The sequence below is a fragment of the Furipterus horrens genome, unplaced genomic scaffold (assembly GCF_987537825.1).
Source record: "Furipterus horrens unplaced genomic scaffold, mFurHor1.1.pri manual_scaffold_1, whole genome shotgun sequence".
Taxonomy (NCBI): domain Eukaryota; kingdom Metazoa; phylum Chordata; class Mammalia; order Chiroptera; family Furipteridae; genus Furipterus; species Furipterus horrens.
The window spans coordinates 97,672,080-97,698,069 of NW_028327171.1; the positions used below are offsets into that span (position 1 = coordinate 97,672,080).

Genomic DNA, 25,990 nt, shown 5'->3' on the forward strand with positions numbered 1-25,990 from the left:
TGGTTTAAAGACAATTTCTATGTTATCAAAAATCTTATTAAATTAAAATAAGTGGTTTATAGACTTCATTACTAAAATCTTATCATCAAGGCACAACTCATTATAAAATGATGTACTAACTTGATGTAAATTGCTGTAAATGAATCAATACTTTAATGTTAACAGGGTACAATGATAGGTGACCTTTATCAAGGTTTATTCTTAGCAGCGACTCAGAGTTTTCTCATGTGTGTATTTGTCCCATTATTTCTTTATCACAATACAAATATTAAGCTATAGGAAAATGATACACCTCTTAGCAATTATTTTTTGTATTGGCTGGAAAGGCCAAAACATTTGGCAGAAGAGGCAGGGAAAGAGTTGTGGAGCTCTCTGGTGTATCCCACATCTCATGTGTCTACCCGTTGTAGACAGACCAGGTTCTGTCAAGCCTCGAAACCCAAGAGTTGTCAGATCTCAGTCCCAGCCCATTCTCCTCTGCAAGGAAAGATCACCACCACCGAGGCCAAACCAAGATGGCCCTGCCTTTAAGTATAGGATGGGGTGCCATCAGCTTCTTTGGGCTCCTTCTGGGTTCAGAAAGATAATTTTGGGAGTTACTTCTATCATCTTCAGTCCCAGGGGGAGCAACAGGAGAACTGGAGGGAGAAAAAAAAAGAATTCAGACCAGTGACCAGCTTCCTTCAAAGCCCTTGCATCTGAGGAACTCAGAGAATTTAGCAAACTTGCATTAATCCTTCCTCTCTGAGATAACTGCGCATCGTTATGCCCCCCAGGTAAACTGGCATGGGAAGGCAGAGGGGCCTGAGTTGACAGTGTGAGTCAGGCACTCCAACCCTCATCCTGGTTCAAATCAACAGATGTCACCCGCTTCTTATCCTGCCACTTATCACATGTGTTGAGTATGTCTCGGCACGTCTGAAACCATCTTAAATGGTTTATGAGAAATTTGGACTCTTATTCCAGGCTCAAAGGTGTTTACTTTTATCCAAAACAACTATAAATGTAAGCTAGATAACTGGCGAGCTCCTGGGACTGCTCCACTTGGACCTGATATTGTCTGACCTGGCTCGTCAGCACTAAACAAAATCAGAAACCCATGCATCAAATTAGAGCAGGTAGGTATTTTTCTCTTTTACCAGAGCTCCTTAGACAAAGGCAGCTGCAATACAAATGCTGACTGTGTAAGTGAATCCTTACAGGCAGCCACTTTCCTTAAATACCTATTTGCATCTGTCATGTACCAGTGACAACGCATGGGTTTCTTTGGTCTGAGAGTGCACAGTGAGAGAAAAGGAGAGACCGCAGAGCCTGGAAGCTAGGCAAAGTTCAGGAGCCCATCTACCACAGAGTGGAAAACTCCAAATAATGAGCCCGGAGAGTGTTCTGATACAATGGACATACTTTGAAAGCACCTGGCGGGTTGTTTTTGGTTCTCCTTCGGGGTTTGACAGCGGGCGGCTCTGTGTGTCAATGACTGCTGCAACATGCTCTGCTGCCGACCGAGCCTTCGCCAGCCTCTGGCTTTCCTTTAGCTCCAGAATTGTTTTATGCTGTTCCTGAAGTTTCTTCTTTTGCTTCTCAATCAGCTGCTGCTGGAAGGCATGGCGTTTGTGGAAATGACTCATACAAATAAGTTTTGCTTTCTGGTTGGTGGTTCGGAGTGTCTCGTTGCTGTTAAGCTGTAGGGACGGCTCAACACCCAGGGTTTTGTGCGGCTTGTTGTCAGGTGGGTTGAGAGGGGCATTCTGGAGGGGAACTTGCAAGATGCTTTTTGTTGGTCTTCCTAGGTGGGGTCTAGGCATAGAACCACTGGTCCCCGAGGGAGGCTTTTCCCACCGCAGGGGCACAGCAGCCACCTGAGAGAGAGGGAAAAGGTTATATAGCTCAGGTATTTCAAGGACTGTGCTGATGAGATCCAAGTTCATCTAGTCAGCATTGTTCTGTTCAAGGGCACAATTGCCCTGCACCCCAGCCAGAGCTGCCCTGTGCTCCTGGCCTGGCTATTTCAGAGGCCACCAGCCTTAGCTCTGGGAGCCACTCTTAGAACGTGTACTGCTGCTGCCCAGGAAAACTGGGTGGGAGAGTGGCCACAGCTGTACAAAGCCCTGATGTGGGCCAGGACAATGAAAAATGTGCTCTTATAATTTTCTAATTTGGATAGTTCATTTATGAATTAGGCAAGATACTCTAGATTCATATCACAGGAATTTCAATCTGCATGAATTAACTGTATTTTTCAGAAAACTGAAAATCTTGTAGCAGTGGGTATATTCTTTCTCAAAAGAGTTTGAAAACTAAGGAATACCTTTACTAATCAATAATAGCTCTTTATAATAACTGTTCAATAATAATAGCTCTTTAATAATAGTTCTTTCAATGCCTCTCTTGTCACCATTAAGTTAATCACATAGTATTTATTTCAGGATTAAAGCCTGGATTAAAGTTTATAGTCTTCAGGTATTCCCAAACAATTTATATGTGAAAAATATTGGCAAACCCAGGATCAATGGACTAATATCTGCATTACATAAGAATAATGTTACCTAATAATATTTTGTATTAGCATATGGCTTAATAGTTTTCAAAGCTTTCTCATTTAAATCTCATTTAACAGACTGAGGTGTTACAAGTTCTATAAAGAAGGAAAGGAACAAAATTTTCAATCAGAAAAATTTATCCTGGCCAAAATAATGTCATAGTTAAAATAACTCTTTTAGAATGGTATGACGCCATGGTCTAAGGTCTAATCAGTTTTTGATTCTCCCATCTGCAGTGGTATAAGAAGAAAAATACTGTGACCTATCCTATATATCTTAGAAACTTCTAGCTCTAACAGGGTGCCATACTTGGGTACTCAAAGGTATTTTTCATCATGATGGGAATATTTCTGTAGATTCAGCTGAACTGAAACATGTCATATGTGGAAACTGACATGTTAAATACATTTAAAAATAACCTTCTATTACAGAAATGTCAGTGGATATTTATTCATGACAACACCTGCTTTAGTAATTTAGCATCAAGCTGGGTACATGTTTTAGGCCCTTTTAAACTTTGTGGTAATGATACATTATTGACCCAGCAAGGCTGTAAAAGGCTTGAGTATAGCAACAAGATTTCTTTTGGATCATGGTAACTTTTTGAGGTGGAAATAAGAGAAGGAAGAAAGAAAAGTTTACTGGTACAGATTGTGTTTGATAGAAGAGAACTGAGCAGTCTGGTTTAATTAGAGAAAATCACCTATTAGCTAACTGATAATTCTGAAAAATTTCAAGGTATAATATATGTGTTTGTGGCACATGAATTCCTATGATTGTGTAATCAATGAACATATAACTAAAGATTTTATATTTATATTTTCATTTGCTCATGTTAGACTCTACATGCTAGAAAATATTAGTTTATCTAGTAACCTATAGTCTATTACAACCCTTAATTTTCATTTGCCCAATTTTTTTTTTTTTACAATATTATCCTTTCTTGATAAATTCTTTTGTTTTTTATTTCAGAGATTTGGAGGTCTTTTTTTGTGAGTCTAAATTATGTGTGTATATTTGTAACTTTTCCATTTTACACAGGAAAAAATACTTCCTGCTGACATTTTTTTTTTTAATTTAATGATAATAACAGTAGACCTTTGTAAGGTAAAAGATTTCACATAGCTATTTCCTAAGATAGAAGACTCTCCTAGGTCTCAGTGGGAACAAAATTATCTGACTGAGATGAAGTAGGTAAATTGCCCAGGGGAAGGAACCAAAATGTTACATAAGTCCCAATAAGCATCCTCATGACCCCCCTTTTCTGAGAGACTAAGGCTTAACTTAAAACCAGCTACTTGCTGGAGAGTATGTGGAGAAAAGGGAACCCTAGTGCACTGTTGGTGAGAATGCAGACTGGTGCAGCCACTGTGGAAAACAATGGAATTTCCTTAGAAAACTAAAAATGGAACTGCCTTTTGAACGAGCGATTCCACTGCTGGAATTATACCCTAAGCATCCTAAAACACCAATTCAAAAGAACCTGTGCACCCCAATGTTCATAGCAGTGATATTTACATTAGCCAAGTGCTGGAAACAACCTAAGTGCCCATCAGTAAATGAGTGGATCAAAAAACTGAGGTACATTTACACAATGGAAGGCTATGCAGCAGAAAGAAAGAGGGAACTCCTGCCTTTCACAACAGCATAGATGGAACTGGAGACTATTATGCTCAGTGAAACAAGCCAGGTGGCGAAAGACAAATACCATATGATCTCACCTATAACAGGAACCTAATGAACAAAACAAAACAGAACCAGAGGCATGGAAACAAGGAACAGACTGACAGTGACCAGAGGGGAGGAGGGAAGGGAAAATGGGGGAAAGAAGAGGAAGGGTCTAGTCTAGGAACAGATATAAATGCCCCCACGGACATGCCCCAACGATGTGGGGATTGACTGTGGGAGCGGGGGTGTAGGCAGGGCAGAAGAGAGCAATGGTGGAAAATTGCGACAACTGTAATAGAACAATAATAAAAAGAAATAAAAAGAAAACCAGCTACTTGCTAGCAGTAGTCAGGGTGATAAACAAGGCTGGGGAACCCTTTAGTATCCAATTTAATTTCACACATCAGAGTTAAATACGTAACAGCATTATGTGGAGGGGTTGGAGGGGTGGGACAGTCTGGGTGGAGATGAGTGTAAAGGTCCTCCTCTGAAAGGCTTTTCAAACACAAGTGCAATTATGAAAGAAAACAACTGATAGGATGGCCTTTATTAAAAACTTAACTGTGTATAGTACCAAATACCATAAATAAACCAAAAAGACAAATGACAGGATGAAAAAAAAATTGCAAAATATATAATAAAGGAAATAATACTTTTAAAATATGAAGAATTCCGGTAAATAAGTAAAAGATACATAATCAAGTAGAAAAATGGACAAAGGACATGAAGAGAGAAGTCACTATACATCTATTTTACTATTTCCATTTTCATATACAACATACATATATATCTCCAGCATGAAAATGTTTGACCTCAGTAGTAATTTAAAAAATGACCTGCAAATGTTTAAGAAGATGAAAATATTTCACCTGTTAACTTGGTAAAAAATGAAAAATAAGTTATCAAGCAGGAAAATAGGTGCTTCTTTGGTACAGCCTTTCTGGAATGGCAATTTGGTAATAGTTTTTAAAATGTGTGTTCTATTTTTAGGTATTTATCCAAAGTAAAGCACTATGGATGTGTACAAAGATTTAGCTACAAGAATGATCAATGAAGCTTTGTTTGCAATAGTGGCAAACTGGGAACAACTTAAATGTCCTGCAATACAGAAGTAAACTGATTCTAGCTTACACTTCATGACAGAGTATCATGCAGCCATTACAATGTGCAGCACAGAATCGTAGTCCTTAACCAGTGGGTATTCATCAGGATCACTTGTGGAACTTTAAAAAAATACAGGTACTCCACTCCCAGAAATTCTGATTTAGTGCTCTGATTCTGCAATGTATGCTCAGTTGAGAACTACTGTTGTAGAAGGTTCACTGACATAAAACATTCTTGAGACTTCTGGCCAAGATGGAGGCCTAGACAGACACACTGCGTCTCCCTCCACAACTAAGAAGAAATACAACTCCCTTAAAACTAGAGACAACCAGAAGTTCCAGAAAATCAAGCTGCGTGGAAGTCCAACAAACAAAGATATAAGGAAGAAATACTCATCCAGAAAGGCAGGAGGGGCAGAGCCAGGGCGGAGAGGTCATGGTGTGGTGGAAGCAGCGGCAGCGGCGGGCTGGCAGAAAGCGCAGTCACATGTTTTAAAAACTAGGAAGAGACATCTGGGGACTGCTCCCAATACCAGACAAGACCACAGAGATCATGGTCACAGCGCCAGGGAAAATAAGGCCTCATTGCTTTTGACTGTGCAAACCAGTGGAGGTTAGGGCAGAGGAAGAAACTGCCAGTCTCTCAGGGGAGTCTGCTTGTTTAAAGGGCTCCCACAGTCCTAGAACATTCACAGATCCACCCACTCTGGGAATGACGACCAGGGCAACAGGTAGAGAGGTGCCAGTCCCATACAGAAAGCAGAAGTGCCTGGAAAAGGAGCGAGTGCTGAGCAAGCAGCATTGTTCCCTCTCTGATCCCTCCCCCACATACAGCGCCACAACGTGCTGAAACAGGTCACCCTGTACTGATGAACACCTAAGGCTCCACCCCTTAAACATAACGGGTATGACAGCTCTACCTAAGACACAGAGGCAAACAAACACAGGAGCCTGTCAAGATGAGGAGACAGAGAAGTATGGCCCAAAAGAGGGAATGGGTCAAGGTTCCAGTGGGAGAACTAAGTGACAAGGAGATAGCCAACCTAACAGATGCAGAATTCAAAACACTGGTGATTAAGATGCTCACAGGCTTGACAGATATGCTTAAGTATGACAAATGCATAAGGAAAGAATTGAAGGCTATGCTAAATGAAATGAAGGAAAATCCACTCAAAACCAATGGTGAAGGGAAGAAAACCAGGGTTCAAATCAATTATTTGGAACATAAGTAAAAAAAAAACAGTCGATCAGTACAGAATGAGGAAACAAGAATTGAAAATGATGAGAAGAGACTTAGGAACCTCTGGGACAACTTTAAACAGACCAAATCCAAACACAGGGATGCCAGAAGGAGAAGAGGAAGAGCAAGAAATTGAAAGCTTATCTGAAGAAATAATGAAAGGAAACTTCCCAAATTTGGTGAAGGAAATAGACATACAAATCCAGGAAGCACAGAGTCCCAAACAAGCTACCCAAGGAGGACCACACCAAGACACATCATAATTAAAATGCCAAAGATTCAAGATAAAGAGAGAATCTTAAAAGCAGCAAAAGAAAAGCAGAGAGTTACCTACAAAGGGGTGCTTATGAGACTATCAGCTGATTTCAGAAAAGAAACTTTTCAGGCAAGAAGGGATTGGCAAGAAGTATTCAAGATGATGAAAAGCAAGGACCTATAACCAGGATTACTCTATCCAGCAAAGCTATCATTTAGGATGGAAGGGCAGATAAAGTGCTTCCCAGACAAGGTAAAGCTAAAGGAGTTTATCATCACCAAGCCACTATTATAGGAAATGTCAAAGGGACTTACTTAAGAAAAAGAAGATCAAAGTTATGAACATTAAAATGACAACAAAGTCACAGCTACCAACAACTGAATCTAAAAAATAAAAACAAAATCCAACTAAGCAAACCAGAATAGGAACAGGATCATAGGTATGGGGATCATTTGGAGGGTTATGAGCTGGGAGGAGGGAAGGGGGAGAAATAGGGAAATGGTGCAGGGACTAAGAAGCATAATTTGTTCGTACAAAATAGATAGGGGGAAGTTAAGAATGATATAGGAAAGAGTGAAGCCAAAGAACTTATATGAATGACGCATAGACATGAACTAAGGGGGGTGGGATTGCTGGAGGGATGTGGGGTACTGGGCAGAGGGGAGCAAAGGGAAAATAATTGGGACTACTGTAACAACAATCAATAAAATATACTAAAAAAAATCTTGCATTAAAAAATTACATTATTATTAAGAAGAAAAATACATGGCCTTCCTTTTCCGGTATTATGGCAGACTAATGCCCTCAAGGACTTGACTGAAGAAAAATGTAAAGCCAAATAAAATATTGCAGAGAAAAATTTGCATATGCCTGAATAAAGACTTGATGGCTATACTTCAAAATGTTACTGGTGGTTATTCTCAAATGATGAAATTATAAGCTATTTTCCTTTTTTTCTCTGTCATTTTCTCCTACCAAATTGCTACAATTAATATATATTATTTTTCTCACTAGAAAATTAAACACTTAAACATTCCCCTCTATAAGTCACAAGACTCATGTAGGAAGGAAATGTCTGATGATCAAATAAGAGTAATTCAGGTGTTGTAAATGATGCTTCGTATTATCTGTTCCTGAAGGAATCTTTCTCTTAGCAGTTTTAAATTCCCTCTATTATGTCCCTACTAAGTTTCAGCTACACCAAAGTTCATATGTGATTATAAAAAGATTCAGTTCAAGAAAATGAACATTGCCTGACAGGTAAGCTTTGTGCATTACAGCAGTTCTCACCTTTTAGACAGCCTACGCAGGGCAATCTGACAATGGCTAGCATAGCCCAAGTTACCCAAGTGCAAAGCTCAAATGCAAGTGATTAATAAGCAGGAAGACCAAGCAAAAGAAACACAAGGTACCTCTCCTACATGTGGCTCCACCGTGGCTATTCCCTCCTCAGGTACACTGACGCCTGATGACCCGTTTGCACTGACTTTCGCTAGTGATACTGCTCTCAACAGTTCATTCATTTTCTTCTTTGTTTCCTCTTTTGTCAGAGCCAGCTTTCTCTTTAGGATCTCTGCACGATGCCAATGCTGCCATTCTGTAAAGTGGTGCTGGAGAACTTGTTTCCGGTTGTACTCAGTGGCCAGTTGTTGTTTTCTAAGCAACAAAGCACTTCCATTAAAAAAAGAAGCCATTGACAGCTTATTACTTGGCAATATAAATGGAATCCAAGTGCAAAGGAGTCCTGGAAATACTGTACTTAACTCCAGCTTATCCTTTCATTTAAGTTAAATGAAATTACTTTATGAAATTCCCTCCTGGAAAGGGTGTGTTCATAGAAGGCGTTGGCATCTCAAGACATTACCTCAGAAGAAAGAGTGACTGTTCTGTGCTATCGTGTCACAAAGATATATTACATTTTTTGATTACTATAAAATAGTTTATGAGAGCTTTTGGAGGGGAAGGAGTAAAAAGAATAGGTATATAAACAGCTACTTTTTAGAAGATGACTGCATGAGGAAGCCATCCCGCTATGCTTGGAAATCTAAAAAAGATAGAATCCTGGGAGAAAGGCAAAGGAACAAAACAAGTGAACTGTCAATAATTATTTATAAGACTTATAAAAGTCAACATGAAACTCTGAAGGTAGATGTTAGGAAAGGAGGACTTGGTCAGGGAAAGGTTCCCTAAAAAGAAGGACTCATTTACAGCCTTGTGAAGATAATCGCTACACACTAGACATATGTGAAAGGCAGAGACAGGCACTTGCTCTCATGGAACTCATTCACAGTCTAGCAGGTGTTCTTGTTCATTCTCTTCCTAAGGAAGAGCTCCTTTTCATTTCTGGAAACTTCATGAGCATTAGGGGACATGACTGAGTGGGGTTAGGAACTGCCAGCCACATCCCCTTCCCAAAGGGAATCTCCATCAGGAGCAGCCAGCTGAGAATTCAGGCGTCGAGTTCTCTGAGCTCTGTTTCTGCGTGGATGACTACTGTCCCTGCAGAAGTGACGTATAGAGCTTGGAACTTATGTCACATCATAAACGGGTCAGTTTAAGTTTAAAACCCAGTATTGTTCAGATGCCTACTTGATTTTATCTTGTAAAGGAGAATCAAACAAGTTATCTATAACACTATTTGCATATCAGTTTCTGTTAAATAAACATAATGCTTAACTCTGCTCGTGGACTTTCGGGGTCATAACAAAAAAAAAAATCATAAAGTTCTTAAGTCGATGAGTCAGAAGCACATTTCTACAGTTCTTAAATACTTAAGTGACTTCTAAGCTTTTATAATTGCCACCTACAGTAAGAAAAAAAGTTACACTGTGACTCATTATGTAAGTAATATGTGCATGTGTGCATGTATGAAACAAAACTACATGTAATTGAAATGAAAGTTTCGCCAAACAATATTTACCTATTACCGGACGTGCACTTGGTTATTTCTGCTCTAATATGTTCTAGTCTGATTTCAGGACCCATAATGGGTTAAAACTTTAGTTTGAAAAAGAATTTCAGGAGAAACACTAATAGCAACTCTGCTAACAGCATTTTTTATTATATTTAATTGCTTCTTTCTAAATAAATTAATAATAGGTATTCAATAAATACTTGGTGACTGATGGTTTTTGTTAATGAAAAGTACAATATAGGTGTTAATAGACATTTGTATATTATTTTATTTTGATGAAAATAAATTAAGTATCTAACATGAGACTGAATAATTTTGAAATAAAAATCTTAGAGGTAATAAGAATAATAAATTACGTAGCAACACACGGAAGAACAAAGCTCCAAAAACTCTATAGTACTTTACTTAATTAAGTGAAAATGATAAATTTCCATAGAAGGGAGGAGGTACATTGGTCTATATAATGTGAAATTCGATTTATATCAATGTGCTCAGAAAGGAGGTATATGTATTACCTGATGTGTTTCTTTTATGTTTTTACAGCATAAACAGTGAAAACAACACTGAGGTTTTAACTGTCAGGGAAGAGATTATTTGCACACTATAAAAAGGCAAAGAGCCCTCACTGGTGTGGCTCAGTGAAGTGGGTGCTGGCCTGCAAACCGAAAGGTCACAGGTTTGATTCCCAGTCAGGGTGCAAGCCTGGCTTGTGGGCCAGATCCCCCGATGGGGGCATGCTAGCGGCAGCCAATCTATGTATCTCTTACACATTGATGTTTCTCATGCTCTCTTTCTCCCTCCCTTCCCTTCTCTCCAAAAATAAGTAAATAAAAACTTAAAAAGGACAAAGAGAAAAATACGTTTGTAACTATAACAAAAACACTAGACAGTAAGAAAATAGGTAAAAAGAAAAAAAAAAGCATGTTTACTATAGTGCTGAGAGTCCACTCTGTAATGGTTATGTAGGCGTCTTGAATATCTATTTAATAATCTATGTTTTTGCACTGAGGTGAATGGGTAGAAACCAAAGCTAGGGATCCAGAGACAACACTGCCTCCACTCCTGCATTCTTGCTGTTCACCTCAGCAGAGTGGCAATATTCCAGATAAGCCAATTTCTATACTTTTAAAAAGATGACACCAAAACCATAAATATTTCTGAAAGTGAAAAATCACTTAAATTTCTTAAAAGTTCAACTGGATATGATTTGCTTAGGTATACTAAACTAATGAAATGCTTCCAGACACAGTTCCCAGATAATCATAAACTAAAGGACAGAGTTCCCACATGGAAAACATCCTGTCCCAATACTCTTCCAAACTGAAAACAGGGTATTTCTGGCAAGAGTATGTAAGTTGATCATCACAATTATATAACTGCATGCAGAGAAAGGCCGTCTCTAAAGACTGAAGAATATAAAATATAAAAAGTAGGAATGTAGATATGGACCATGATGCTTAGAACCAACACCTCAATTGATACTTAGTAGTTGGTGGATATTCACTGGGGAACACGATTTTCGTTGAGTTAGATCTGACACTTGTTTTTGACTAACTATTGGCATCTGATTCCAAAAATGACCTCAGTTTTTCTCTGTCATGTCAACACTTTAACGTATAGGATACTCTCTCTTTGTCCCAAAAATCTTGCAAAATGTACAAAGGAAAATAAAGAAAAAATTACCTGAATATACTGTTTATTTAGAGTTATTTTATTCATATAAAGGCTATATATTGTTACTATAAGTCAAATTGTGTACAAATACTAAAGTTCTGTTTCCAAACATTCATATTAAGGTATTTTATCTTTTCAAATGACAGGCTAGGAAATGCCAAAATGAGATACTTGAAACAGTCTCCTTCAGTTGGCAAAGCTTTAACAAATTGCTTCATGAGACCCAGTTTTATGTGCGGAGGCGGGAATATAATGTTCTGTCAAGAAATGGCTCATGTAGAATGTTTGGATCACCAGGTTTGAGGTCAGATCTTGGAGACCAATTCGACTCCACCCAATGCTTCTCAGGAGCTCTGCTGGCCCACATACACAGAAAACAGGGATACCTGGTGTATCCGCATTGCTGACCAAGAAGGAAGCAGACCATTTAAGGTCAACACAGATGATCCAACTGTGCTTGTGATATTGCAACAGATCAATGACTCTCTTTATGATTTCATATTCTTCACGAAAACAAACTGAATGGCCAATTGGGACTGCACCAAATAAATTGCCATTGTGGAGGAGGACACACTTCAAGCTCCACTTTGAGCTATTGATGAACAGTCACCATTCATTTGCATTATAGGTTGGAATTCCCAATTCGTCAATTAAACCATGTATGTTATGGCAATACACAAAGCTACCGTCTCTTCGAAAGTACTGCAGAAATGCACTTTCTCTTGATCGAAAGTAGGATACATTCACTCCTTCTTCAAGCAAGTTTTTCTCGTGCAGTCTTGATGCTAGGAGTTTTGAAACCTTTTTGGATAGTCCCAAATCTCGTGTAAAATCATTCAACTCATGCTGATCAAGTCTCTTATGAACTGAGTCACCTTCAATTTCAAAATCTTCATTGTTGCTGTCACTTAGTTCTTCACCATATTCTTGTTTTTCAAAAGAGGACAGTTCAGTGAAAACTGACACTGGGATTTCAGCTGACTGAGGCACTGGGTGTATAACTGATGGTAGACTAGGATACTCTATTTTACATTTATTTTTCTTGTTATATCCTGATGTTTTCACTATACAAAAGGAACAGTCACTTGAATGATATCTGGGCTCTCTCCAAATCATAGGTATACTGAATGGCAATTTATCATGTGTTCCCTTCGTCCACATCCATAAACTCTCGACACACTGCTTGCACACCTTGTGAGGGCCCCAAGACTTAGCTCGATCACCAAGTTTTACTTTAAAATATGCAAAATAGGCTTTTCTGACAAATATGCTGATATTTGTCCTTTGACTGGGAATGATAAAATTGCCACAGGTATAACAAAACGAATCAGGGTTGTTTAGGCACTTATGATGAGAAATAGCAGAGGCAGACATGATCTGAAGGAAAGGAAATAAGTGTGTACGTAAATAAAAAAATACATTTTGATAACTCCTTGTATGCAGAGAAGAACTCGGACTACACTTCGGAATGTGATTCACTATATAGAGCAGTGCACAACCTCTCACCACACTGTCTCATGTGTAACTGAATAGTCTAGACAAGTATGAACCCGTCTCTGTCTCCAAGGTCATCCCCCACCCTTCCCCACTCGAGGGAGGTTTGCCCTCAGCCAACAGGAGAGCACTAGTGCTTCCCTCAATCCACGCTTGATCCAGCCTAGAGTAATAACATTAATATAAGCTGTAGAGAAAAACTTGACATGATAAAAGAAAACTAACTGCAGTTTTGAAATCAGCATGCCTATTTAAGTCTAAAACAACTGAAAAACTGAACTCAATAGGAATTATGTTAAAAACTGTTCCCCTGTGTTATAGAACCAAGAAGTCAAACAGTCACTATATATGGGACACTGAGCAGTGACCTAAAGTTTCTAAGCTTCAGGTTCCTCCTCAAAATGATGTCACCCTAAAAAAAAAATCAAAAAACAAAAACTCTATACTACCTATCCTTCAGACATCGTTAATGAAAGAACCTGAAAATATAAAACAAATTCTCATATAAGTTAATAATACTACCTTAGAAGAATTCTAGATATCTAAAGAGTGTCTTTAATTTTTTAAAGAAAGTGAGAAATGACAAATATGTAACCACATACTAGTGATCTGATTGAGTGCTGAGATCTGATGCAGAACATAAAAACAGCAATGATGCAAATGCAGGAACAGGAATGAAAAAAGTTAATGTATTCAATAATGTAGCAGGTGTCCCTCGGGGGAAAAAGTGGAAGATAATACAATTCTGTTTTAGAGCTTTAAAGTGAGCCAGACAATGCAAGTCTTGCCTTCCTGCCTCTCTGAAAGACACATCAGGAATTTTATCAGCTTCAGATGCCATTCAGTTTCTGGCCTCTCACCTGGATACCCATGTAAGCATGGAGGAAAAGCAATCTAACATAATTAACAAAAGTGCTACAGATATGATTGCCCAAAAGAATGCTGGAAATGGGGACTACCTGACACCTTCAATCCCGCTGACATGTATTGGTTTCTGCTTGCAGCAACTACCTTTGAGCTTTTTCCTCTACCTTTAGTATCCCAACCTTCTTTGAACAAAATCTCCCAAATTAATATCCTAAACCAATTTCTAGAACAAAGAACAAGATGCAGAGAGCCAGGGATTTATAGGAAAGCAGGACAATGCATAGTTTATGTCTAATAGATCCTTTCTTCTCATGTTTTTAGCATGACTTCTCATTTGTTAATTACTGCTCTTTTCTGAAAACATCTAAAGTAATTACAATATAAATGAAAAACCTGGTTGTCTCAGGGAACCATCCCCCGGATTCTACTTAACATAGGAGGTGTGTGGTATAAGAAAAAACACTGGACTCAGAATCACGAAAACCAGGATCTAGTTCCGGACTACCTGCTTTTAGCTTTTCACCTTGAAATGACTGTTCTCCCTCTGGGGCCTTTCTTTTATCATCTATACATGAAGGGCTGGATTAGAGCATTCCTGCTCTAAGGTAGTTTTGCTCTAAAGTACTGTAGTAAAAAATTATTATGTTAAATGTTTTCTGTCTCTTGCAGTTTTAAAAAATGTTGTACCCATTCTGAACATTTAAAAATAGTCACATGAAAATAATTCACAGATATGAGACAGAAAGTTCTGAGATCTTAAAAAAAAATTGGCACATGATGCTATTATGAAATCCTCATTTAGTGTTTTTATATAAAAGTTTAATTGGAATGGCATGTCTAGTTCTTTAGATTTTTCTTCTACAAGTTTCTTCTGGCATGAAAATTTCACAGGCCACTTTTAACTTTAACATCTCAGTTTCTCCTTGCTTTATGCCCTCATTCATGATGCTTCCCTTTTACAATACCTCCAGTTTCCCTTCTTTATCCACCAATTCTTTTTCAGCCATTCCTTTTTCAGTTAGACTATCATCCCAACTCCTTCTATCAATCACTAGGTCTTGAGAATTTAGAAATGAATTATCGAAGAGTTCTCTATATTGACCTTTTTTTTTTTTTTAAATGAAGATTACTCCTAGCATACTGTATATAGTAAAATTGACTGGGTCACCCTTCTGCTTAAAAACCTTCAAGAATTTATCTTTATTTACAAAAGAATATCTAAACCCCTTGTCCTGGCATTAAAGGCCTTTTGCAAGCTGTTGAACTTTACAGCCACGTGCCTGATGATGGCTACACTCCATACCATCACCTCACCTCCCCATTTCCACCTAGGAACCTCCTACTTATTGAGCAGAGCCCAGCTCAAGACCCATCTTATCTTGCTAAAACCCTTCCTGGCACTCTGCAGGAGCCTCCTCGGTCACAGCAGCCCTTCTCTCTGCTAAGGTCTCATCATCAGAAGGGGATGCATTACATAGTTTATAGTGATACTCAATATCTTTACTGTTTCTAGATCTTGTTTTCCCCACAAAATAGTGAGTTCCTGCAGGACAAGGGGCCATGCATCAATGCATCAGTTTCCTCTGTGCCCTCCACAGAGTCTAGTGCTGTTGCAAGGTCATACGACTCCAGGGGTGCCACTCTCTGCTACATAACAATGCTTTCACATACCGTTCGTTTAATTTTTCACCCTGAATGTAACAGAGCTGTTGGTAGAGAAGTGAGAAAACAAGAATATGAACTTCCCTCTCCCAAATAAATAAATGGTTCCTTCTAAATTTATGATTTTGGTTCAAGAATGCAAAGTTAAACTTCAAAATGAAAAGAACAAAGTGTATTTAATCTTAAGATGATGTAGCAAAGAAAGTTTTATTTGAAGACAAATTCTGTCATTCACAAGAATATGAGGGAGTTGATACAAAGGTGTCAAAACCTCTATATAAGATGAGGAACAAAAGATGGGGGAAAGGGAGGAATCACTCTTGGCAGGTCTACCCTCTCAGACTGATTTTCCCTGTGTCCCTAATTAATATTCTGTGTGCAGACAGTGATTTCTAGGAATGTGAATTACTGACATATAAACCAAACTCTGCCTTTTGAATTGTAAGAGGGTCCAAGTACAGTGCTACTACATTAAGGGAAGAAGCATAATACTTGCTTCCTTTAAAAAAGGAAAGCATGCACGTTAGTATATTTTAATAAATTTTTTCTTATAGTTTTTAGTTAAATTTGCCTAGTTTGGGATGAAACATAGCAAAACAGTGATTACCACATGTTATAAGCAGACGAGATAATTCCAGTGAACAGCATTTTTTAGAGTTCATTTCTGGATTCTTCAGGAGGAAAGTTGTCCTAGATAAACATGCTAAAGGGGTTTTCATGGTATAAATGGTGGTACCTGTTTTCTTCCCTAAGGTCATTTTCCATGGCTTGTGTCTCCCGCTCCAACTTCTGAGATCTTGTGTAGTCTCTCCAGGCCCCCAGGACCTTCAGCTGCAACTTCCAGTCAGACAGGGTCCCAGCCTTCCCCAGCTTAATCCTGTGATCAAGAATCAGCTTGTGCCAGGCAGAGAAATAGCGTTTTTCACACTACAATGGGAACATTTGGAGAATCACCACGGTGTAGTGCTAGTGCTTCTGATATGAAATAGAGCCCTCTCTTCAAATTTCTCCCTCCCACTTTTTCTAATAAAACTAGGAACTGTTGTCTAGATGGAAGGGGAAGACACCAGGAACAACTGCATTATGCTAATAATGACAAAAATATTCAAGTCATGAAACCGAGGCACTCTCAGTTGTGACTTAAGTTAAAATACTTAATCCTCACTGTAAGGCACCAGTCCTATGGGGAGCTGGAGCAACAGTCACATCTAAGATCTAAGTTAAAGAGCTTGTTTGAGAGGCTTGAAAGACCTGCTTCCAACAGGATCTCTCCTGCCAGGCTGTCTTGGAGTTTAAAATACCAGTCATTTAATTCATTCCTGTTACTAACTCTGCCAATGTACTGCACAAACAAACAAGGGAGGTCCCATCAGGATGGAATGGGTCTGGTCTCTGGGAACAAGGCAGGTAAAAATAATAGCTTTTGCTGGGCTAGCACTATTTTAGGGTTGGTTGAACAGGCTGAGAAAGACTAGATACTCAGGCTGCTTGCAATCTTCCACTATATGCATGTGACAACAAATCAGGCAAGGTCTACTGACCCCAAGATGTCCCAGAGAAGTACTCTGGCCCTTGTCTTAGAATCTACCTCTGAGATCCAGTCCTTGTCTTCGAGTATACCTTCTATCTTCACAGCAAACTTTATGTTCCTAGTACATTAAATTACTTTCATCTCTTGGCCTTGCCCCAAATGTACTGTTTCACACTTTTCTATTTTTGCTCATCCTAATTTCTCCACCTTCTGCCCTCCCCCTGCCTGACTGCTTCAGGAGTCAGCTCTTAGGGAGCCCTCCTGTTACCAACCATGCTCCCCAATGTCAGTGCTCTTCTACTGTGTTCCAGAGCAATCTTTCCTTTTTTTTCAGTCAAGACACTCAATACACTGTATTACAATCATGTGTACTGGTTTCCACTTGACTGTGAGCCTCTGGAAGGAAGAGACTGGACCCCATAGATGGGAATGGCAAATCTGGGAGTGTTACCAAGTGTGGAAAGCACTGAACAACAGAAAGTTGTAGGTGAAAGTCACAAGCCCTCTGCCGGGGGGCCTGCAAGTGGGCCCCCCTGCCCAGGTGTCCTGTGACCCCTGCTTGCAAGAACTTGCAAGCGAGTCTTGCCGACGCCAGAGGCTACACGCGGCTCCTGGTGGCTGAGTCACAGAATCCAGGGAACAAAGAGGGCTGAAGACCTAAGCCTCCTTTCCCATAGTGATAACATCGGATGTGGTGCAGACCCTTGGACCCTTACTCACACACGATTCTTGGGGGCCGGTTTACAAGTCTCTAAGAACAAAGAAGCTTGAAAATTAGTGTCTCCTCTCCCATAGCAACTATATTGGATGTGGAACAGACCCTTGGACCTTTGTGATTTACCGCTTTACTCTGTAGCCCTGTAGGTTAATGTTTATCCCTCTTAGTGGAATCACGTAAGCCTTTTAGTTCTGTAGCTCTATAGGTTAATGTTTATCCCTTTTAGTAGGAAGAATGTTTGTTACCATGTAAGCCTTTTTAGTTTCTATTTAGTTTTACTTTAAAAAAATTTTTTTTCTGCAACCCAATAAAAGGAACAGAGGGCCATGAATAATCACTGATGGCCTGAGCGAGTCACAGCCCTCCGTTCATTACTGGCCACTTATCCTGCTTGCTGGAATTATCTCTGCATCTCTTTCCGCAAATATTCAGGCAACAGAAAGTAACCACATAGGAAGTGCCTTTGTGGGAGACATGAGGGATGGCTGATGTCCAGCATCAAGAGCCTGGTAGTTTTGCCAGGGTCAGCCCGATGTACTGCTTCTTTCTCTATAAAAAGACTCATCTTTCATTATTTCAACATTTAGTAAGTATTCACCACTGTGTTTGAATTTGGGAACTCTGAACAAAGTTGTTTAAGGTATGGATTTTGAAGTATCATAGTGAGAGAGAATACATAAATTAAAAGAGCAATAACATAAGTGAGCATATGCTAGAATTTTAGAAATAGGCTATTTGGCCAGAAATATTTTCTACATAGGAAACCAGTCATATTTCCATTTAGACAAACTATAAAATCTTTATTTCCCATCAGAAGAAACCATAGAAAATTTTTAAAAGCTGTTATTCCCTTTCTGTTGTATCAAACGAGGGCACATTTTCTGGACCTTTACCTCAGATTTCATGGAAGGAGGGAGAGATGGCAGGAGGGAGGAAGAGAGGAATGGAAGAAGGGAGATTTGCTGAATATAGGATATCCTTCAGTCATAACAAGGGAAAACACACATTGCCAGGTTAAGGGGATATACTTTTTACCTTATCATCTTTTATCTATTCCACAAAATACAGGCCCCCCCCCCGAAAAAAAGTGTTCATTTGTGTGCCACAGTCAACAGAAAATATCTTCTATTTACCAGATGTATCTAAGGGATTCCTCTTGAATGACTTAATTTTAAACTCCTGGAAAATTTCTAATGAAGAAATAGCACAAACATAATCCACTTTGACAATAACACTATTAATAGTGTCCTTCTTGGATTTCTACATTCCTTTTCTCTGTGGTTCAAAGCACCTCCCATGCACTATTTTATGAATTCAGTGACCATCATTACAAAATGGATACTGAAGATATCATTATAATTTACCTTACAAAGTTAAACTTCAAGTAGAGAAGGTTTAATGACTAAATTTACAAAGTAAAGAGTGAGTGGTACACCTACGGCTAAAACTGGCATCCCGATGACCCTGATCTCTTAGGCAAAAAGTCTCTCCTCAAAAGGAAGGCAAATTCTTTGGTTTTTTAATATTGAAAGAGAAAGAACTTACTATGGGCAGAAAAACACTGCTAGAACATATAAGAGGAAAATTTGAGTTTATAAATTTTACTGTCAATGCATTTCTTGAAAAATACTTAAGCTTAGACTTCAAGAGCAAAATGATCAGTTTTAAAGGTCTATAATTCAGTTTCACTATGCAAAAGTTAATAGCAGCAAAGTGACAGACTCATACAGCAATTGCTTTCCTTCCACCCTCCTAGGGCTAATGTTGCTCCCCCCACCCCCTTTAAAACTAATTTTATAGGGCTGACATTGGTTCATAAGATTAAATAGGTTTCAGTGCAGTGTTGGTGGGAATGCAGACTGGTGCAGCCACTATGGAAACAGTATGGAATTTCCTCAAAAAACTAAAAATGGAACTGCCTTTTGAACCAGCGATTCCACTGCTAGGATTATACCTGAAGAATCCTAAAACACCAATTCAAAAGAACTTATGCACCCCTATGTTTATAGCAGCGCTGTTTACAATAGCCGAGTGCTGGAAACAGCCTAAATGCCCATCAGTAGATGAGTGGATTAAAAAACTGTGGTACATTTACACAATGGAATACTATGCAGTAGAGAGAAAGAAGGAACTCCTGCCATTTGCGACAACATGGATGGAACTAGAGAGAATTATGCTCAGCGAAATAAGCCAGGCAATGAGAGACAAATGTCATATGATATCACCTGATACAGGAGACCAAATGAACAACACAAATAAATGAACAACACAAATAAATGAACAAAATTGAAAAAGGAACAGAGTAACAGTTATCAGAGGGGAGGGAGGAAATGAGGGAGGGGGGTAAGTAGGGGAAGGGTTTCGTAAAGGAACTAATATAAATGACCCATGGACATGGACAACGGGGTGGGGATTGACTGTGGGAGAAGGGGCGGGCTGGGTGGGGTGTAGCAATGAGGGAAAAGGTAGGGCAATTATAATAGAAAAACAATAAAAATAAAATTTTAAAAAAAGATTAAATGGGTTTCAAGTGTACAATTCTGTGATACATCATCTGTACATGGCATTGTGTGCCCACCACCCAAACCCAAATCTTCTATCACTATACATTTGATCCCCTTAACCTTTTACTATTTCCCCACCCGCTATCCCTCTGGTAACCACTGTGCTGTTGTCTGTGTCAATGCATTTTTGTTGGTTTGTTTTTCTTGTCCGCTCATTTGTTGCTTTCAGTTTTATATCCTACATATGGTTCTTAACTTTTTCTGTCTGACTTATTTCACTTAGCATGATATGCTCAAGATCCATCTATGTTGTTGTAAATGGCAGCTTTCTGAAAATTGGCTTGCTATTGGTTTTTTCCTGCCTACTCAAAAAACCAATCTCATTAAGATTTTAATTAAAAAATAGATAGCTCTTCTTCTGGCCAAGATGGAGGCTTAGACGGACATGCTCGGTCTCCCCTACAACTAGAAAGGAATACAACTACCTCAAAACAAAAGATAACTAGAAATTCCAGAAAATAAAACTACATGGAAGCCCAATGTATGAAGTTATAAACCAGCAGTATTTGCCTGGATGGGTAGGAGGGGCGAAATCGGAACCAGAATGCAGTGCTGTTTGCAGTAGCAGTGGGGAGAGCGGCAGGGGGAGCAATCCCATCCCGGCTGCAGTCCAGCCCTGGCAGCTCGCGACCCCAACGCGGGGAAAGGCAGCCCCCCCACTGCCTCGGACGGTGAGGCCCAGAGGGCGCAAGGATGGATCCTGGTTTCCCAGCGGAGAATAACGCAGGAATCCATCTTGGACCCTTGCCCCACACAAAGCGCCGCAGTGCGGAGAAAAAGGTTGCCAATAGCCACCATCACAGGGTAGTGATGAGTACACGGGGCTCCGCCCCCCACAACCTGCCCAGGAAGCAAAGCAAAACACAAATCTGTCAAAATGAAGGAGACAACGATTGAAATCCTAGTGACGCAGCTCACCAGGCAGCAGATGAAAAATCTGACAAATAAAAAGCCTGTCAGAGGCTCAGTTCAAAGCTATTGTTATAAGATGGCTTACAGAATTAACAAAAGATTTGGAACAGGACAGGAAAGGAAAGAAAGCCACTCATACTGAAAAGAACAAAAACACATATGAGACGAGTGGTGAGGAAATAAAATCCAGAGATCAAATCAACAAACCGGAACACAGGGAAGGAACAAACAGTCAACCAGTGCAGAAAGAGGAAACGAAAAGTAAGGAAAGTGAGGAGAGGATCGGAAACCTCCGGGTCAGCTATAAGTGACCAAACATTCGGATTATAGGATTGCCAGAGGGCGAAGAAGAACTAGAAATTGAAAAATTATGTGAAAAAAAAATGAAGCAGAACTTCCCTAACTTGGGGAAGGAAATAGACTTACAGGTCCAGGAAGCACAGAGCGTTCTGAATAGGCTGGACCCAGGGAGAACCACTCCAAGACACATTATAATCAAATTGTCAAAAATTAAAGATAAAGAGAGAATCTTAAAAGCAGCAAGAGAGAAGAAAAGAATCATGTACAAAGGGGTCCCAATTAGACTATCAGCTGACTTCTCAAGGGAGACCCTGCAGGCAAGAAGAGACTGGCAAGAAATATTCAAAGTAATGAAAATCAAAAACCTACAGCCACGAATACTCTATCCAGCGAAACTGTCATTCAGAATAGAAGGGCAGAGAAAGTGCTTCCAGGATAAAATAAAACTGAAGCAGTTCATTAGATCCAAACCACTATTATATGAGATGTTAAAGGGACTGGTTTAGAAGAAGAAGGATCAAAACTATGAACATTAAAATGAAAACTGCATCACAAGAACCAACAACAGAAGCTAGGGAATCAAAACAAAGGCAAATTAAATTGGCAATGAGAGTGGAAAAAGAACTATAGATATGGGGAACATACTGGAGGAAGGTCAGCAGGGAGGGGGATGGGGGTAAGGGAAGGAGACGGTACAGGAATTAAGAAGCATAGTAGGAGAGAATGGAGTAGACAGGAAGAGGTTAAGAAGAACTATATGCACAACCAATGGACATGGACTAAAAGGGGGAGGGGACAACTGGAGGGAGGGGGGCCACCAGGTGGAAGGGAGCAGAAGGAAGGGAAATTGGGACAACTCTAACAGCATAGTCAATAAAACATTAAAAAAATTAGATAGCTCCTTAGTTACTCTTGATTCAAGGGAAACATTATTCAGGCACACAGGAGTCCCACAACTGTGCTAAGGAAAATATTTGGGAAAAGAAAATACTCTGTCTTCTCTGGGAGATACAAGCACTCTGATTTACGTACAAGGGACGAGAAGTGGCACACTTTCATAGTCATCATCTATTTATCCTTTCTGTTACCCAACTGAGTTCCTGCCGCCCCCAGGCCTGCTTCTCCTCTTCAGTTCTACACTCTGGAACCACAATAGTGCTTAATTTCTTAGTTCTTTGAAACAGAACTATTACTTAAAACCACAGGTGGGTTGGAAGAGGAATCATCGTCATCGGCAGCCGTCTGTCTCGAGAGATGATGGTGTAGCTTCTTAAGAGTCTATCTGCACCGCCAAGAATGGCTGTGCAGTCCGACTCGGGAGTGACACGGTATCTGTCTCCTCCCGTGTTGAATCAACATCTTGCGATGACGCTGGAGTGTCCTCTCCAGTGAAGCTGAAGCTACAGAGCCTGGGCAGGGTGATATGGAGGGTCTGCTGTTGCCCATGCAGCAGACCCCCCCTCTCTTCGCAGCTGAAGGGTCCAAGGGAAAGACGGAGTCAATACAGCTTGGCTTCAGGTGCGCCGCAGGAGTTGCCGGTGTTGACTACAACGTCAAACTGCCTTAGGGACTCCGGCTCCGGATTTTCTGTTGGGGTTTACTCCCCTAGCCTTTCCCCTGAAGAGGTATGCCGCAAGGCAGCGGAGGTTTTTTGGAATCAGAGTTTTCCTTCTCTGATGTGCCCTGACTGGAAGATCGAACCAGCGACACTTAGCTCGCAGGCCGACGCTCAATCCACTGAGCCAAACCAGCCAGGGAATGTTGGAAGAGGAATACATTCTGTTTAAGCCAGAACTTAGTATTTTAACTAGTGAAACAAGCAGTCTGACCTCTCTCCATTTTTTACCTAGTTCAGTTATTTCTGCACCATGTTTTTATTTCTGATAGATTTTCAAATACAGGGGTGGGCAAAAGTAGGTTAATAATAATAATACAATAATTAATAAATAATAATACAAGAATAAACTCTGTGCTTCACATACTCGGAACTATAAAACTACAGATAGGCATCCATTCTTTGACTAACTTCCACATCTTTTTACATAGTTGTAGTGATAATTAAGGATTGATACAGGTCAATAAAATACTGAAAATCACTGTGGGAAGGACTGTTCCTAAGTACATATCTACAATAATTTTGAAAATAAAATACTACGAAATGAAATTTAGAAACTTTTTAAGTGAAAAGCTTTTCTCCTCTCAAAGTCTTCTATAAGACATCATCAGGGCATTAAGGATTCCACTCAAGAGAAGAAATGACAGCTTGCTCTGCCACATTTATTACCTGCACTAGAGTTGCCCTCATTGTTATTAGCAAGAAAGCTCTTCCCTGAAGTGTAATCACACTGCTGTCACTGGGAATGATTGACTTTAGGGGGAGCAGTAGGGGGAGCAGCAATTTGCTATCTAATCTTCATTGTAATTCTAACCATGTCACTAGAGATGCTTGTTCTGATTAATGAAGTGGGTAACTCATCAAAATTCCTCAGCTATCTCCCTTTTGTCAGAAAGCTCAGTGGTAATTGCTTCAAAATTCTCTGCCATGAAAAAATAAACAATGAATTGTAAAGAGGACAAAAGTGTCAACAAGTTCACAATGTATCTCTCTGTCTAACGGAACTAACTGTGGAGCAGCAAGTGGTCTAGGGGACTTGGCCATGGCGGGAATGTTAGGAATCAAGCCACACTCTCTCCAGGGCACTAACTGCCTCCTTGTTGCTCCCACGCCAAAAGGAACAGACACCTTATTGCTACATAAGGAAGCAACCCCTACCTTCTTTTTTCCTTTTGGAGACTACTAGAGCTGGGCCAAAGCCCCTACAGTCCATGAGAAGTGTATGGGGGTTGGAGAGAAGAGGATATTTATATTGGCAAAATAAATACCCTGGGAAGGAGCAGCACTGAAAAGTGGTACCTTGTGAACCATCCTACTCCTGATTTATGTAATTTTCAAAAGAAAACAAAAAAATCATTGTGTCCCATAGCCCCAACCATATATGTTCCTATAACTAATCGCATTAGGGAAAACACATTCATTTCTCAGGACTCAGTGCCAAGACTTGATGCCTTTGTGTTCCAGAAAAGCCTAGAGGCCGAAACTTTGACAACCACTGCTGTGTGAAATGCTACCTATGTCTATTGGCTACAAACAAAAAGCTACTTTTGTTATATTCTGGAAGATGTGATGCTCATTTTACCCCGTATTTAAATTATCTCCTCTCTTTTAAACTTAAAAAATATTCCAGAAATATAACAAATACATCCAAAAGCAGAACAGAAGAATAAACCCCTCACTCAGCTTCAAAAATTATCAACAAGTTGCTAATCTTGTTTCACCTCTCTGCCACTTACTTTTTTTTCTTAAGTATTAAAAATAAATCCCAGACATCAGACATTACATCATTTCACCCACAAAAACATCAATATATATTGCTAACATAAGGGCATTTTAAAAATTCTTCTTAATTCTGTTAAGAAGTTTCAATCAATAATACTGCTGTAATTAGCTAATTCTGCTTCACTCTAGAAGTAGAATTTCAGAGAGCAATTGCTTAGTCAATTCTTAACCAGTAAAACTCTCTGGGATCTTCTAAGGAAGAATGACCATAACACAGCTATAACCTGACTAATCATTAAGACAGGGCTCCTTTCCCATCATACGCTGGACCAGTTTTCATGACCTCATTTTTTAAGAGGAAAGGCAGACCTACAGCTCCCCATCACCTTCTCTTTCCTTTCCTTTCTTCCCCTTCTAGATCTTCTTCTCCACTCTACAAATCCCCACTCCCTGCCCACTCTCCCTACCCCCAGCTGCACACACACACACAAACTATGCCACAACTACATCTTCTCTCAAATATATTAGACAAATGCTCAATTCACCTCTCTGGGAGTCTGACAATAGACAATGATGGAATGTCATTTTGTTCTTCTCCCGCATGGTTCTCAAGATCTTTATGAATATTCACCTGAAACGTCTAGCGTTTAGGGGAAAGAGATATTCTACTCTGTACAAGTTTAGAGGATAGACTTTGTTTAGGCCAAAGGTCCTTTATTTAGTTTTTTAAAAGCAGAATTTAATTATTTTTTTCAAAAGAAAAAAAGAATCATATATACATAAATGGAACCTGTGGGATCAAAAAAAGGCTTCATGTTTGAAAAACAAAACACCAGCTTGGTCCTCACTGTTCCTTCTGTGAGAACAAGAGACCTGGGTTACTTGTAGGCTGAGGGCAAGGAAGAAGAATATCATAAGAAAATAAACAACCTCCTTACTAATCTTAAAGTTTTACTTGGAAATTTGCCAGAGATTTGGCTATATTAAGTAACATATAATAATGCTTTAAATCCTAAATTGTACACCACACATGGTCCTTGGCAATAAATTTAGAGGGAGTTACATGAATCCCAATATTCTCCACCTATGTGCCTGACATTTCTCTTTCCTGCAATATATGTGCAAAGAGGCTTTTCCTTCATTTACTTCCCCAAACAGACAACATTGCTGAGAGGGTGGTTGCTATGTTTCAGTTCAGAAATGGTTTTGC

General features: G+C 39.6%; 1 protein-coding gene across 1 annotated transcript in view; it reads right to left on the bottom strand.

Annotated features, from left to right (window-relative positions):
• Positions 1-25,990, bottom strand: part of CCDC191 (coiled-coil domain containing 191) — a 91,789-nt gene that overhangs the window by 29,390 nt on the left and 36,409 nt on the right. The window contains exons 8-11 of the mRNA XM_090276825.1: positions 16,155-16,345; positions 8,220-8,463; positions 1,405-1,859; positions 526-638 (exon numbers count right to left, since the gene is read on the bottom strand). Of these exons, the coding sequence (XP_090132951.1) occupies positions 526-638; positions 1,405-1,859; positions 8,220-8,463; positions 16,155-16,345 (1,003 nt within the window). The remainder of the gene's footprint in view (positions 1-525; positions 639-1,404; positions 1,860-8,219; positions 8,464-16,154; positions 16,346-25,990) is intronic.